Here is a 15,518-nt window from a genome sequence, read left to right as displayed (position 1 = left end):
CAGATACCGTCTTTGACTTCAGCCTCAGCCCGGTGAAAAACTGAAGCAACTGCATCTTATTTTCCTTTTACATTTATTTTGCAATAAATTCTAAGTCTGAACATGTTTTTGTGGCCGAATGTAACAGCCACTAGATGGCAATGCTGCACAAAGTTTCAGGGTCATCTTGATGATGTGGGGCAGTTTAGAAATAAACACATCTGATGGTAACTGTATAAGGATTTTTAATTTTGCTTCTTTTTTTCAATATTATTACATGTGTATTTTAAGTTTTTAAAGTAACTGGTTAAACAACAAAACAAGAAAATGTTAGTTAACACTTTTATTTATTTATTAACACTTTTTATTCACTTTTTTTCAATTTATAAAAATAAAAATAAATTTCCACATGTCCTTCATCCACGTTCATCTGAACAATCTCTTTACTCTCTTAACAATTCTGCCAAAAAACTTCCTCATCCTCTTCAGTCTGCTGACTCTGGCAGGACGAGTGTCTTCACAGAGCTGTGTCTCTTGAGCTGCATCAGGTAATTGTTGGCTCTCAACTGATTTCTCTGCATCTGAGCCAGCAGCTGCAGTGTCATCACATGGGAGGTCCAGCTCTTCAACCCTGACACTGGAGTGAGGAGGAGCTGAGCCTGTGTCCTCTGACTGTGGTACAACTGAAGCCTCCTCCACCCAGGGGTCTTCCTCAGCCACAACATCTGATGAGCCAGCAGCTGCAGTCTCATTACATGGGGGAACCAGCTCTTCAACCCTGACACTGGAGTGAGGAGGAGCTGAGCCTGTGTCCTCTGACTGTGGGACGACTGAAGCCTCCTCCACCCAGGGGTCTTCCTCAGCCACAACATCTGAGCAAAAGTCTTCCTCATCATCGTAGTCGTCCAAGTCTAAGACCCCCATGCTGTCCAGACAATGCATTACACTGAAAAAAACACATATCAGCAGATTAGTCAGTGAAGAATCAATCAACAACTCATTCCCTTAATACATCTACGACTGAAACCAGTTACTTACTATGGGCTTTCCATGTTATCCATCAGGTGGACCATGGTAAGAAAGGGGTGTGAGAGACCCCTCTGTGGCGTTAGCCTCCTCCTGGGGTCAATCTGAAGGAGGCCTTTGAGCAGACTAACGAACGCTCTCCTGTCCTGGAGCTCAATGGATCCATTCAGCACTGGGTGAAGCTGGATTTAAAACAAAGTAGGTGACAGTTTAACTACTTCATGTCTCTCAACAGCAGAGACACTTGGTACTAATTCTTTCTTTAGTAATGAAATGGATGACTTACTGTGATCAGGTCATTCAGGCTTCCAATGTCACTGGCCCACTCCTTGACCTGGATGCCAGTCCCACTTTCAAACTCACTTGGGGTCTACAGGAAGAAAACATGTTGGTCAGTTACTTTATAATGTGTTCAACATTGGAAAGAGCTATTGTCTGAGTGGGAGAAAAATATTCTAAAACTGGTTAAAATACCTTTATCGACCACCCTGGGTTGCACCAGTGCTTGTCCTCCATGAAGAATTGGTGGCTGTATATTCCAGCCTTGAGGAAGTCATCATCTGGCTGACCCAGCATGTCTACAATTCCCTTCATCTGGACAGAGAATAACGAAAATCACATCAGCCAAAATCAAGTCTCCTGTTGGGCTGAACATGTTTTTGTGGCCGAATGTAACAGTCGGTGCATTTAAATCTTTGAATACTTACTCCCTGGTACTCGCAGTCCACTGAAAAAGGGTGGTTGGCGAGGTAAAGGAAAAGGAGGATGCAGCCCAGACCCCACATATCAATGGCCTCTGACACAGGGAGGCCCAGGGTGACTTCAGGTGACCTGTGAATGAAAACAAGAACCAACATAAATACAAAGTCAAATTCATCATGTTTGCTGAAGACAATTTCTGCTGGATCATTTACAATACAAACACACAAGTGCACAGGTTGGCACATCGATCCTACCTGAAGCCTATGGGCTGGGTTTTCATGCCACGCGTATTCTCTGACCTCATGAAGGACACACCAAAATCGATGAGTTTCACCCTGAAGGGCTCCCTCTCGTGGTTCACCAGCATCACATTGTCTGGTTTGAGGTCTGTGTGGATCACCCCAATGCTCTCCAGTGCGGCAAAAGTTGTCAGCAACTGCAGAAACAATGTCAAATGTTATTTACAGATCTAGAAGACAAACAGGTATGTTACCACTCGATGATAGATTGATGAAGGAGTCACATCATCTTTACCTGGTGAGCAATGGGCCGAATCTCACTCAGAGTCAGCGGATGTCCACGTCGTTGTTGCAGCAGCTGGTACAGGTTCATGTCCAGCCGCTCAAACACCAGACAGGTCTGTCCGCCGTCCTGAAACCGCTCAATGAAGTCGACCACGTTGCTTTTGGTGGGGTCAAGAGCGCTCACTGCCTTAAGCATCCACATCTGTAGAGGAAAGAGGAAACAGGATATAGGAGGTGTAGATGACACAGCATGGTCTCAACAGTTATTCTAAGAAACAAGTTAGGAGTAAGACAATGTGAAACAAAACCTCAAAATGAACAAGATTACATACCTCTCTTGGAGCAGCATCCTCACGTTTGAGGATTTTGAGGGCCACTTCTTGAGATGTGGCCATGTTTACGGCCTTGACAACTTTGCCAAAGGCCCCCTCTCCGCACACTTCAGTTATGAGGTAGCTGTTGGTGCCACTGCACAGTATGTTGCTCTGTGGCGCCTCAGAATCCCCTGACTGCATCTGTTCATCTGTGACCAAGAAGAAGAACATAAGAAGGTTACAATATGGAGTCAGCAGGGGCAGAGTGAAAGCTGGTGCCATTAGCCCAACATTCAATGCTTCATATTCCCCTTCCTCACCCAGCTTCATCAACCCTGAACACACAAATCATCAACCCTGTTGTTCCCTGAACTTTAAACAACACATTCTGCTTCATCTCTTTCCTACTAAACAAATCTTTTTCTTCACATTGTGGATTATGAAACTTTTTGACTTTGTTCAACAAAAGTCTGCTCCTTTGACATATTTACATGGATATAAAGCAGAAGAAATCTTAGATACGTATAGTTAAAGCATTCATAGTAGTGTATTTGAGTAAATGTACTCAATAATTCCCAGTTACTGTTTATTGAAATATACATACCAGCTTTATTTGCTGTCAAACAGCTGTGTGAAACTAGATTTTCTGCCATTTCGTATTGTGAGTACTGTGGATATTGACGTTTCTCTTCTTACACCAGCGGTGGTTTGCAGCAGGTAGTGACGTTCTCAAAGTCAGTTGTAAAGGAGTCTATACCCAAAGTGCAGTTTTGATACATCAAAGGACTAGAGGCAACCTGTCCCTTTTGGACTAGAGGCAACCTGTGCCTCTAGTCCTTTGATGTATCAAATTGTCACTTTCCACTGATCCTCTGATGGACTGTGATGGACTCTCACTGAAACTTACACCAATAATGTTGTTGTCTGTGTATCATATCACATATAATCACAAAATGACCTACGTATACATGCAACCTGAATTATTTTTCACAGCAACATTGTGTAAAGTGAAATCAAATTAATACATATGGTATAAATAAATAAATAAACACAATTAATTCATTTTACTTCAGATTTATCTTTTTGTGTGTCATCACAACCGTGAACGTGAAACAAAGTCGACAATAACCCACTGTAGGAACAGGTTTCCATTCAAGCCAAAGAAAACAGATAATATGAGCACAAATATGCCAAGAATTAGTTAAAAAAAAAGGTACATAATATAATTTATATAATCAGAAATATCAGCTCATCTCTGTCATTCAACTGCATAATAATCAAATACTGATCAAGACTGATCATGAAGCTGAGGCTGCAACTTTGTAAGGGTTATTATTATTGTGCTATAATATTTTCATGATATCAGTGGTATGAAATGGTTCCAAAGTGATGACAATGATATCTTTTATCACAATATTTTCTGGGTCAATACAATATACAACAACATTTGCTATTGTGACAGACCTATCATATTATTTTAATTTTGCACCAAGTTAGAGGTTTCCTTGCACTATTTACAACTTTAGTTCTTCTTTCATATCTAAGCTAAATTGGTATTGTACAATGAAACATCCTGAAATAAATTGATATTGAATCCAATCTGAAATTTCACTGAATCGAGACCTTGTGAATATATCTGATGTGGGAAATCAGTGGCGATACCCAGCCTTAGTTGGACAATATGAATACGAAAGACACTGTTCCCTGTTGTCATGCTGCATGCAGAGCACTTGGAGACTAATCATATGTGACAGGGGAAGCCTGTTAGTATTCTTATTAGTATTCTTCTTCTCAGGAAAGCTTGTTGTTATTAAAATGTTTGTATTGTTTGTGGTAGTGTTGTGTTAAATAGGTATTGTTGCTGGTAGCTAGCAAGCACAGCTACCTATAATATTTCACATCTGACAGTTTGCTAATGTTTATCAAAGCTCACTCAGTATTAATAAAGTGAATGTACCTGGTTAGGTAGTGCTACACTTAAAGTAGTCATACACAGTTAATTGATGTTTAATGTACTACTCTGTCAATTCTTAAACTTGACCACTATACACACAAGTGAACCATTTGTGAAGTCTACATTAGGATTTGCTGTCAGAGTCATAGTCATCTCTCTAATTGAAATAATAATAATTATCGTTTGTGAAATGGTGAGGAGGGCACCTCTATAAGTTGGTGGGCATGGTGCATGGTTGGGAGGAGAAAGCGGGTTACAGCAGATACCGTCTTTGACTTCAGCCTCAGCCCGGTGAAAAACTGAAGCAACTGCATCTTATTTTCCTTTTACATTTATTTTGCAATAAATTCTAACTCTGAACATGTTTTTGTGGCCGAATGTAACAACCACTAGATGGCAATGCACAAAGTTTCAGGGTCATCTTGATGATGTGGGGCAGTTTAGAAATAAACACATCTGATGGTAACTGTATAAGGATTTTTAATTTTGCTTCTTCTTTTCAATATTATTACATGTGCATTTTTAGTTTTTAAAGTAACTGGTTAAACAACAAAACAAGAAAATGTTAGTTAACACTTTTATTTATTTATTAACACTTTTTATTCACTTTTTTTCAATTTAGAAAAATAAAAATAAATTTCCACATGTCCTTCATCCACGTTCATCTGAACAATCTCTTCACTCTCTTAACAATTCTGCCCAAAAACTTCCTCATCCTCTTCAGTCTGCTGACTCTGGCAGGACGAGTGTTTTCACAGAGCTGTGTCTCTTGAGCTGCATCAGGTAATTGTTGGCTCTCAGTAGATTTCTCTGCATCTGAGCCAGCAGCTGCAGTGTCATCACATGGGAGGTCCAGCTCTTCAACCCTGACACTGGAGTGAGGAGGAGCTGAGCCTGTGTCCTCTGAGTGTGGTACAACTGAAGCCTCCTCCACCCAGGGGTCTTCCTCAGCCACAACATCTGATGAGCCAGTAGCTGCAGTCTCATCACATGGGGGGTCCAGCTCTTCAACCCTGACACTGGAGTGAGGAGGAGCTGAGCCTGTGTCCTCTGACTGTGGGACGACTGAAGCCTCCTCCACCCAGGGGTCTTCCTCAGCCACAACATCTGAGCAAAAGTCTTCCTCATCATCGTAGTCGTCCAAGTCTAAGACCCCCATGCTGTCCAGACAATGCATTACACTGAAACAAACACAAATCAGCAGATTAGTCAGTGAACAATCAATCAACAACTCATTCAATTAATACATCTACGACTGAAACCAGTTACTTACTATGGGCTTTCCATGTTATCCATCAGGTGGACCATGGTAAGAAAGGGGTGTGAGAGACCCCTCTGTGGCGTTAGCCTCCTCCTGGGGTCAATCTGAAGGAGGCCTTTGAGCAGACTGACAAATGCTCTCCTGTCCTGGAGCTCAATGGATCCATTAAGCACTGGGTGAAGCTGGATTTAAAACAAAGTAGGTGACAGTTGAACTACTTCATGTCTCTCAACAGCAGAGAAACTTGGTACTTATTCTTTCTTTAGTAACGAAATGGACGACTTACTGTGATCAGGTCATTCAGGCTTCCAATGTCACCGGCCCACTCCTTGACCTTGATGCCAGTCCCACTTTCAAACTCACTTGGGGTCTACAGGAAGAAAACATGTTGGTCAGTTACTTTATAATGTGTTCAACATTGGAAAGAGCTATTGTCTGAGTGGGAGAAAAATATTCTAAAACTGGTTAAAATACCTTTATCGACCACCCTGGGTTGCACCAGTGCTTGTCCTCCATGAAAAATTGGTGGCTGTATATTCCAGCCTTGAGGAAGTCATCATCTGGCTGACCCAGCATGTCTACAATTCCCTTCATCTGGACAGAGGATAACGAAAATCACATCAGCCAAAATCAAGTCTCCTGTTGGTCTGAACATGTTTTTGTGGCCGAATGTAACAGTCGTTGCATTTAAATCTTTGAATACTTACTCCCTGGTACTCGCAGTCCACTGAAAACGGGTGGTTGGCGAGGTAGAGGAAAAGGAGGATGCAGCCAAGACCCCACATATCAATGGCCTCTGAGACAGGGAGGCCCAGGGTGACTTCAGGTGACCTGTGAGTGAAAACAAGAACCAACATAAATACAAAGTCAAATTCATCATGTTTGCTGAAGACAATTTCTGCTGGATCATTTACAACACAAACACACAAGTGCACAGGTTGGCACATCGATCCTACCTGAAGCCTATGGGCTGGGTTTTCATGCCACGTGTGTTCTCTGACCTCATGAAGGACACACCAAAATCGATGAGTTTCACCCTGAAGGGCTCCCTCTCGTGGTTCACCAGCATCACATTGTCTGGTTTGAGGTCTGTGTGGATCACCCCAATGCTCTCCAGTGCGGCAAAAGTTGTCAGCAACTGCAGAAACAATGTCAAATGTTATTTACAGATCTAGAAGATATACAGGTATGTTACCACTCGATGATAGATTGATGAAGGAGTCACATCATCTTTACCTGGTGAGCAATGGGCCGAATCTCACTCAGAGTCAGCGGATGTCCACGTCGTTGTTGCAGCAGCTGGTACAGGTTCATGTCCAGCCGCTCAAACACCAGACAGGTCTGTCCGCCGTCCTGAAACCGCTCCATGAATTCGACCACGTTGCTTTTGGTGGGGTCAAGAGCGCTCACTGCCTTAAGCATCCACATCTGTGGAGGAAAGAGGAAACAGGATATAGGAGGTGTAGGTGACACAGCATGATCTCAACAGTTATTCTAAGAAACAAGTTAGGAGTAAGACAGTGTGAAACAAAACCTCAAAATGAACAAGATTACATACCTCTCTTGGAGCAGCATCCTCACGTTTGAGGATTTTGAGGGCCACTTCTTGAGATGTGGCCATGTTTACGGCCTTGACAACTTTGCCAAAGGCCCCCTCTCCGCACACTTCAGTGATGAGGTAGCTGTTGGTGCCACTGCACAGTATGTTGCTCTGTGGCACCTCAGAATCCCCTGACTGCATCTGTTCATCTGTGACCAAGAAGAAGAACATAAGAAGGTTACAATATGGAGTCAGCAAGGCCAGAGTGAAAGCTGGTGCCATTAGCCCAACATTCAATGCTTCATATTCCCCTTCCTCACCCAGCTTCATCAACCCTGAACACACAAATCATCAACCCTGTTGTTCCCTGAACTTTAAACAACACATTTTGCTTCTTCATCTCTTTCCTACTAAACAAATCTCTTCACATTGTGGATTATTCAACTTTTTGACTTTGTTCAACAAAAGTCTGCTCTGACATATTTACCTGGAGATATAAAGCAGAAGAAATCTTAGATACGTATAGTTAAAGCATTCATAGTAGTGCATTTGAGTAAATGTACTTAATCATTCCCGGTTACTGTGTGTTGAAATATACATACCTGCTTTATTTGCTGTCAAACAGCTGTGTGAAACTAGATTTTCTGCCATTTCGTATCTCGAGTACTGTGGAAATTGACGTTTCTCTTCTTACACCAGCGGTGGTTTGCAGCAGGTAGTGACGTTCTCATGTCAGTTGTAAAGGAGTCTATACCCAAAGTGCAGTTTTGATACATCAAAGGACTAGAGGCAACCTGTCCCTTTTGGACTAGAGGCAACCTGTGCCTCTAGTCCTTTGATATATCAAATTTTCACTTTCCACTGATCCTCTGATGGACAGTGATGGACTCTCACTGAAACTTACACCAATAATGTTGTTGTCTGTGTATCATATCACATATCATCACAAAATGACCTACGTATACATGCAACCTGAATTATTTTTCACAGCAACATTGTGTAAAGTGAAATCAAATTAATACATATGGTATAAATAAATAAATAAACACAATTAATTCATTTTAATTGAGATTTATCTTTTTGTGTGTCATTACATCCGTGAACATGAAACAAAGTCGACAATAAACCACTGTAGGAACAGGTTTCCATTCAAGCCAAAGAAATCAGATAATATGAGCACAAATATGCCAAGAATTAGTTTTAAAAAAATAAGGTACATAATATAATTTATATAATCAGAAACATCAGCTCATCTCTGCCATTCAACTGCATAATAATCAAATACTGATCAATACTGATCATGAAGCTGAGGCTGCATCACGCAGAAGATAACTTTGTAAGGGTTATTATTATTGTGCTATAATATTTTCATGATATCAGTGGTATGAAATGGTTCCAAAGTGATGACAATGATATCTTTTATCACAATATTTTCTGGGTCAATGCAATATACAACAACATTTGTTATTGTGACAGACCTACCATAGAGCGGTCGTCCTCCAACCAAAAGGTCGGAAGTTCGATCCCCAGTCTTCCCATCTGAATGCCAAAGTGTCCTTGGGCAAGATACTGAACCCCAAACTGCCCAATAGAACAACAAAAAGTGCTAGCTATAGAAGCACTCTATTTGATGTTTAATGTACTACTCTGTCAATTCTTAAACTTGACCACTATACATACAAGTGAACCATTTGTGAAGTCTACATTAGGATTTGCTGTCATAGTCATCTCTCTAATTGAAATAATAATAATTATCATTATCGTTAGTGAAATGGTGAGGAGGGCACCTCTATAGGTTGGTGGGCATGGTGCATGTTTGGGAGGAGAAAGCGGGTTACAGCAGATACCGCCTTTGACTTCAGCCTCAGCCCGGTGAAAAACTGAAGCAACTGCATCTTATTTTCCTATTACATTTATTTTGCAATAAATTCTAAGCTACAGTGAACAAAGCATTCTCTCTGGATTTCTCTTTGGAAACAAGTCCAGCAGTGGTTTGCCGCAGGTAATGAGTCTTCAAGTCAGTGTTGAGGAGTCTCCATAAAGTGCGGTGTTCATCCGAAGTGTCCGTGAGAAATGATTACTTCAGTGAGTGATGCGGCATTTGACCAGACTAGAAATGGAAAGTAACAAATGTGATACAACATCACAGGACAACTGGTAACGTGCATGCACACACGTGTACATACACATTCACAGACACTGATGCTGTTGACATCTGCCTGCTGGAAACTGACATGTAGGCCTGAGAGAGGTGATGCAATGGCAGCTGGTGTTGTAAGTCATGTCATCAGGTTTCCATAAGTAGACTAAGGTGGTTTAATGAACATTTGTGTGTTTAAGGTCATAAAATAACCGTCTCTTGGTACAATAGTGGAGAAGTCATGTAAAATAGACAGAATGTAGATGTTACTTCATTAACCATTGCTGATGTTTAATGTTCAAAATTTTTTGTGTTTCCTATTCAAACTTAAGAGTCTTTTCATAACCTTTACTATATTTTGCAATTGCTAGGGCTCCGTAATTTAACATTATACTTCAAATTCTTTTCAGGCTCACCCAACCACTCCGTGCTCTGTATGAAAGAATCTGCATTGATGTTTCTCTGCTGCTCTCATTTGTTGCAACACTCCGGTGGCCATAATAACCTAAGTTGATAAACTAAAGAAATACAAGTTTGAGTAAGCATCCATCACAGATCTTTATTCAATGAAGACCGCCGTTAACCACCTGCAGGTTGATGTGTTGACAGCAGAGAGCGGGCTGGTGCTGTGCTAGGATTCGTCAGACACTTGTGATTATTGATGAGGAAAGCTTTTAAATTAGAGCTGTTCACCTGCTGATCACAGAAACATTAACAGCAGACAGAAAACCAATTGCAATTCCAACAACCAATCAGTGCTTTGTATATAATGCTCCTGGTATGACAATGTTGTCAGTGAGTGTGAATAATTGACATTGAACAGTGCAAAAGATCAACCCTGTGTTAATAATAGTTTTAATACAAAGGGTTTGTCTTACTTCTGTCACGAAAGATACCTTAAGAGACAAGAGTAACTGTGACTTGCCCTAAGAACTATGTCTGGTATCCAGACATCCAGTAGTTATATCATCAAAACAAAAACATCCGATTCCCCACCTGCATCAAAAGTAATGTAATGCTCACTGACTGTGTGTAATTTCCTAGGTGGCCAACAGAGGAGGGGGGGGGATAATAGTTATAAGGGATTTCTGTCTCCAAATGTTTCAAAATACAAAGACATTTCAAAAAGGACAAATGGATGTCGTTGCATTTGGTAAACCGTTTTTACAAGTTCTGAATCAGTAACAAACTTTTCCATGTACTGCAACAGGTGATTTTAAAGGGTACAGACAGAACCAAAAGGCAAATAGGGAGAAAAGATATAAACAAGCATTAGATGCTGCACAATTTTAACTTCTGAAAACAAAGCTTTAAAATCTGTAAACAGGTCTGCATAAACTAATTATCAATCTGAGAACACATTCAACATTTAAGTAAGAAGAACAGCATTTTTATTATTCCAGATATTTTACTTCGCAGGATGCCACCTCAGACAATTTTCTTGTTTTTCTAGAAAGAAGTCATCAACAAATCAAAAGGTGACACCTAGAGGCCAGAGCCTGCCTATTCACCAAAAGTCCTGCTTACTCATTCTTTTTTTGGCAAAGTGAAACAGAAACAATCCTCTATTTGTGGTTGCAGAGTGCTAAAACAATGCAGGTACGCAAGATCAGGGCAACTCTGTGTGGTTTTTGAGATAAGAACAGAGAGTCAGGGTGAGCTCTTTCAACAGGAAACAGAAAGGAGGCCAAGAGCTGTGTCAGTGTTGTGACGTTAGTCCACAGGTCGCTTTTCACTGTGTTTCTTTGTGAACTCCTCAGCATTCTTCATGAATTTACCGTGGTCTTTAGTGTATTCCTCCGCCAGGTCTGCCCTCAGCGGGTGCTCGGGCTGGGGGGTGAGCACCAGAGTAATGAGACACTCAATCACTGGAGGAGAGAAGGAATGGGAACACAGGTGATTAATGAACAAAGGTCCCCGTTTTCTTATTTGAGGGGTTTTACACACTTTTTGAAAGGAACTGCAGATATCACAAACGGCAGTGAGGAATTTCTGTGTAAGCCTTTCCACCTTCTAAACCTGCAGTTTAGAAGATTATTGGCCACTTGGAGGCAGTAGATACAAGCTTTGAACAGTACACCTCCTACTCTCTCACCATGGGTGGCTTTTGTTGCTGGTTTCCAGTTCTCTACACTGATGACAGGCAGGCAGACCTGACCCTTCTCGTCAATATTGGGATGGTAGATTTTTGTCTTGAAGGTGATCTTGGGTGGCTTGAAGGGGTACTCGGCAGGGAAGATGATCTCAATGCGAAACGCTCCTTTGTCATATGGAGGACAATCCTTGGACAAAAACAAGAATTTGTAGATTGGGGAGGGGAAAAAAAAAAAAATCACATTTAGTCAACCTTTTCAAACTCAAAATTAATGTTTTTTCTCCCGTTCTTAGTAATATTGAAAAGAAAGTAAAATGTCAGAGGGAAAATAAGCATTTATTCTTTGGCTCCCAGCGGCTGGAGGTGTGTGTCAGTGTTAGGATGACAGCAGCTCTGAAGTTAGATCCAGAAGTCGGTTGAAATGACCGTCTCCGGCTCAATATTTCAAGCTATCTAATTTTAAAATGAAAACCCTGTAAAAAGGCTCTTAAAATGTGATTGTTCCATCATGAAAACAAGATTTTTGAATGCTTGTCAGGAGAGAGCACAGGCCATATATTAAATGCTGCCGCAGGACACAAAATATTCAATTTAAGCTGGAAGTTATGCAGGTGACTTTAGTAATAGCTGAATACTTACAGGAACAATGAGCCCATTCCAGATCAAGATATTTGATTCGTCGACTTGAATGTTGCGGAAATGCTTGATCCCAGTTTTAATGATGTCACTGAGCTCCTGAAAGAAACAAGTTGATTTAAATGGATGATGAGCAACTTATCCTCACCTCAGTAGTACCTCTCGTGTATTATTACAGTTGAGTCACAAAGACAACCAAATCGAATACAACACTCTGTGCTGTTTCCAAAGACATTTCTAGATCCCCCAAACTGAATGGAAAAAATGAAACACAACAAAATCTGCTGCAGGACAGAAAAGATCATTAACTCATATTTACAGGTTGTAGTTTCTACCCAGGAAACCTTATTTAGTGTTTTTGTAGTACATCAAAAATTGAAGCCCATAAGTTGATAAAAAAAAAAAACATTAAAACAGCTGCAATGCTCCAGTTATACTAGTTAGGTAGTTGTACTCTTGGAGCAATTCAAAATATTTGAAGGTTTGGGACAATGAGGGACTCTGAGATGGTCATTTTTCAATTACTTTGTGATACACAAAAGCAGAAAGTCCTCATATTTGTGAAACTGGAGAAAATACATGTTTAGGATTTTTACTGGAAAATGACTAAATCAACTATTCATCTATCGAAATCTTTTACGAATTCTTCTCTTTTAATCAATAAACCGATTGTAGCTCCAGTTGCAGCTCAGATCCTTTTACTGCTGTGTCATTAACTACATACTTTACACTGACAGGCAGAAGTATATCTCTACTAACTCCTCTACTTCCCATCAGTATTTGTGTGTGGAATTCAGAGGCGGTAACAGAACACTTGACTGATGTTCTCACTTGAATAATCCCTAACACAGGGACTTTGTTGTAACAGACATGAGACAAATCAAAACCAAATGCTGGTACATTGAAACCGAAAGCATCAGACTCAAGTGCTGGAGAAAGTCATTCACTTTCCATTACACTCAAGTCAAACACGATATTAAACAGATTTAAACATTTACACAGCAGCTGGAGAGTAACTGAGTATCATTTTCAAGTATTTCCATTTAATGCTCCTACATTTTACTCCAATACATTAGTTAATTAATTAATTCACACTTTTGAATGTAATTGTAGGCATTTTTCTCTATGACACATCATTTAATATTCAGTTAATAACAGTTTTATGTAATAAAATTCATATAAACTGCCATTTACAAGCTGTGACAACTACATACTGGTGCATTCAGCCCAAACTTACTAAAGTACTTTTCTATATTTTGTGAACACTGCATTAACATTTGAAGACAATTTGAATGACTGTAGGGTTTACATTTTCACTTGTTGTTATCATTTTTTTTAAAACAATGATATGCAATTTGCCAACAACTAAACTGTGGACATTTTTCATTTTAAATGTACTGGTCAGTTAAATAAATGGGCCCGTTAGTAACTGATTAAATAACATAATTATTCATTTTGAGACTGATATTTTGTTGAAATTAAATCAAAACTGAGGAAAGCAACACTTCCTCAGATTGGAGAGACTGGAGAAAACTTATCTTTTACTTGGAAAGCACCGATTTGTTTTCTGTGGTTTGACTTCTGGCTTCACAGACTGATCGTAGTTGCTTGGTTTAACTTGTGTTTTAAGAGAATAATCTCCTGGGTCTGAGGTCTTAAGTCACGCCCCAACCCCAAAGTCTCCATGTTTTCGGCTCAGCCGCGTCCCTCCACACGGTGACAGCCAGCGAAACCTGCGGCTTCACTTCCCACTAACACGCCGACTCATCGGCTCGCCCCTTCGAACGCGGACGCGTCGCTCTCCCCGCTGCTGCGAAGACAGTTTCGGTGCTGACTCACTCCAACTAACTATTCACCTTAGTCACCGTCTGTCGGGCGTCATGATCCTTTCATTTTGTCGGACACATGAACGAAAGAACATTTACTCTCGGCTGACGGTTCTTTAGCGACACACAAACAGCGGAGCCAAGTAGTTTGAACCCTTCCAGAGTAGAATCAATTGAATAAATGTACATTAGTATTTGTTTTTACCCTCTCTAGTCTCTTGGTCGCAGACATCATAACGCTGATCTCCTCGCCGTCGTTGTCGTCGTCTTCTTCGTCTTCTTCTTCCTGTTTCTTTCCGTTCCTTCATCGACTACTTTAGAGATTGTCGTAAGAGGCTGTCAGCCGGCGTCCCGGCACACTACCGCCACCCATCGACATGGAGTATGTATGTCAGACTAAATCAGACTTGAAATAACCTCCACTCCCCCAAATACTGGCCCCCTCTCTGACAAGCAGAGACCCTGTTACCATATAACTGCATGCTCTATATACAGTATTACATTTGTACAATTTCTACAGTGTGAAATGAACAGATATATCCGAGGATTTCAAAAATATGATAAACTTCTGAGCATAAACTCTTAATGGCACAAATACAGCGTATGCCTGTCATAAGATAATGTCATAGTATTTAAGAATAATAGTTTCAAAATAAGCTTTATTTGAATTGAATGGTTCATACAGTGAGTTGTTTTTGTGTATGGACATGACATTTTGGACAAAGCCTTATTTTGAAGCAGCTGGTGATTGGCATGCAGAATGCACTGTGTGGCACTGTCAAATTGTTTTGCTAAGAACAGAGAGGTGTGCTTGTGTTATAACTGCCAGTATAACACAAACCGCCAACCTCAGCCTTTAAATTGACCATGCATTCTATTGACACCTCTTTTGAACAGCCGCAACAAAAACTGAAAGTTGTAACTCACTGTGAAATTCAAAGATTGACCTTTTGGCATCACGTGTCCAAGAAGAGCAGATCAGTATAGAACATTAATAAGTTTGAATAAATAAACGAGTCCGTTCCTGTTGACATTTTATTTATGTGTCTATTTATTATGATTCGTTATCATTTGAAGTCAGCAGGCCTCTTTTACAGGTTTTTTAAATCAAAGTATTTTAGCAAGTGTTATTTTTTTATGCTGTTTTCTGGTGGAAAATTATTAATTTTAATTTTGAGCTGCATTATTACAGCTGATGCTATAGGAACGAGATCAATAAGCTGATCAAGAAAGGCGAGATCTGTTATTCGCCTGACCTCAGACTCTGGAGATCACTACAGTGCAGAGAACCAGGAGGAAGCACAGAGCAGGAACTTCATTTCACAAAAGTCACAGAAGCCACAGGCTCCTGTTTCCAAAATGCACCATTGAAAGGTTCAGACGTATTTTGTACCTGCAGCAGTCAGGCCTTTTAATGATCAGTGTTGATATACAGTCTCAGTATTATTCATTCACTGAATGAGGTGATTACTGCTATTGTCAGCATACTGTTTACCTGTTTATCGTCTTCGATCTAATAAA

The 15,518-nt window shown here is 40.4% G+C and overlaps 3 protein-coding genes across 3 annotated transcripts; all 3 read right to left on the bottom strand.

The window, feature by feature from the left end:
• Window positions 1-307: 307 nt before the first annotated feature.
• On the bottom strand, window positions 308-3,289 carry LOC138405409 (homeodomain-interacting protein kinase 2-like). Its single transcript, XM_069513794.1, has 9 exons — window positions 3,150-3,289; window positions 2,564-2,754; window positions 2,242-2,433; window positions 1,962-2,143; window positions 1,713-1,836; window positions 1,480-1,599; window positions 1,292-1,375; window positions 1,018-1,187; window positions 308-925 (listed from the first exon to the last, which is right to left on the bottom strand). The coding sequence occupies exons 1-9, from the start codon at window positions 3,196-3,198 to the stop codon at window positions 406-408; spliced, it is 1,632 nt and encodes a 543-aa protein (XP_069369895.1). The 5' UTR covers window positions 3,199-3,289; the 3' UTR covers window positions 308-405.
• A 1,773-nt stretch (window positions 3,290-5,062) lies between these two features.
• Window positions 5,063-8,055, bottom strand: LOC109626207 (homeodomain-interacting protein kinase 2-like). Its single transcript, XM_069513792.1, has 9 exons — window positions 7,903-8,055; window positions 7,319-7,509; window positions 6,997-7,188; window positions 6,717-6,898; window positions 6,468-6,591; window positions 6,235-6,354; window positions 6,047-6,130; window positions 5,773-5,942; window positions 5,063-5,680 (listed from the first exon to the last, which is right to left on the bottom strand). The coding sequence occupies exons 1-9, from the start codon at window positions 7,949-7,951 to the stop codon at window positions 5,161-5,163; spliced, it is 1,632 nt and encodes a 543-aa protein (XP_069369893.1). The 5' UTR covers window positions 7,952-8,055; the 3' UTR covers window positions 5,063-5,160.
• A 1,924-nt stretch (window positions 8,056-9,979) lies between these two features.
• LOC109626478 (ubiquitin-conjugating enzyme E2 L3-like) lies at window positions 9,980-14,359 on the bottom strand. The gene is made up of 4 exons (XM_020082473.2): window positions 14,203-14,359; window positions 12,175-12,270; window positions 11,536-11,722; window positions 9,980-11,308 (listed from the first exon to the last, which is right to left on the bottom strand). Exons 1-4 carry the CDS (start codon window positions 14,230-14,232, stop codon window positions 11,154-11,156), a joined length of 468 nt encoding a protein of 155 aa, XP_019938032.1. The 5' UTR covers window positions 14,233-14,359; the 3' UTR covers window positions 9,980-11,153.
• Between the last annotated feature and the right edge of the window lie 1,159 nt (window positions 14,360-15,518).

This window comes from Paralichthys olivaceus, chromosome 18 (genome assembly GCF_024713975.1).
Source record: "Paralichthys olivaceus isolate ysfri-2021 chromosome 18, ASM2471397v2, whole genome shotgun sequence".
NCBI classification, from domain to species: Eukaryota; Metazoa; Chordata; class Actinopteri; order Pleuronectiformes; family Paralichthyidae; genus Paralichthys; species Paralichthys olivaceus.
Note: the sequence above shows the minus strand (reverse complement) of the source record. Positions and strands in the feature narration are given on the sequence as shown.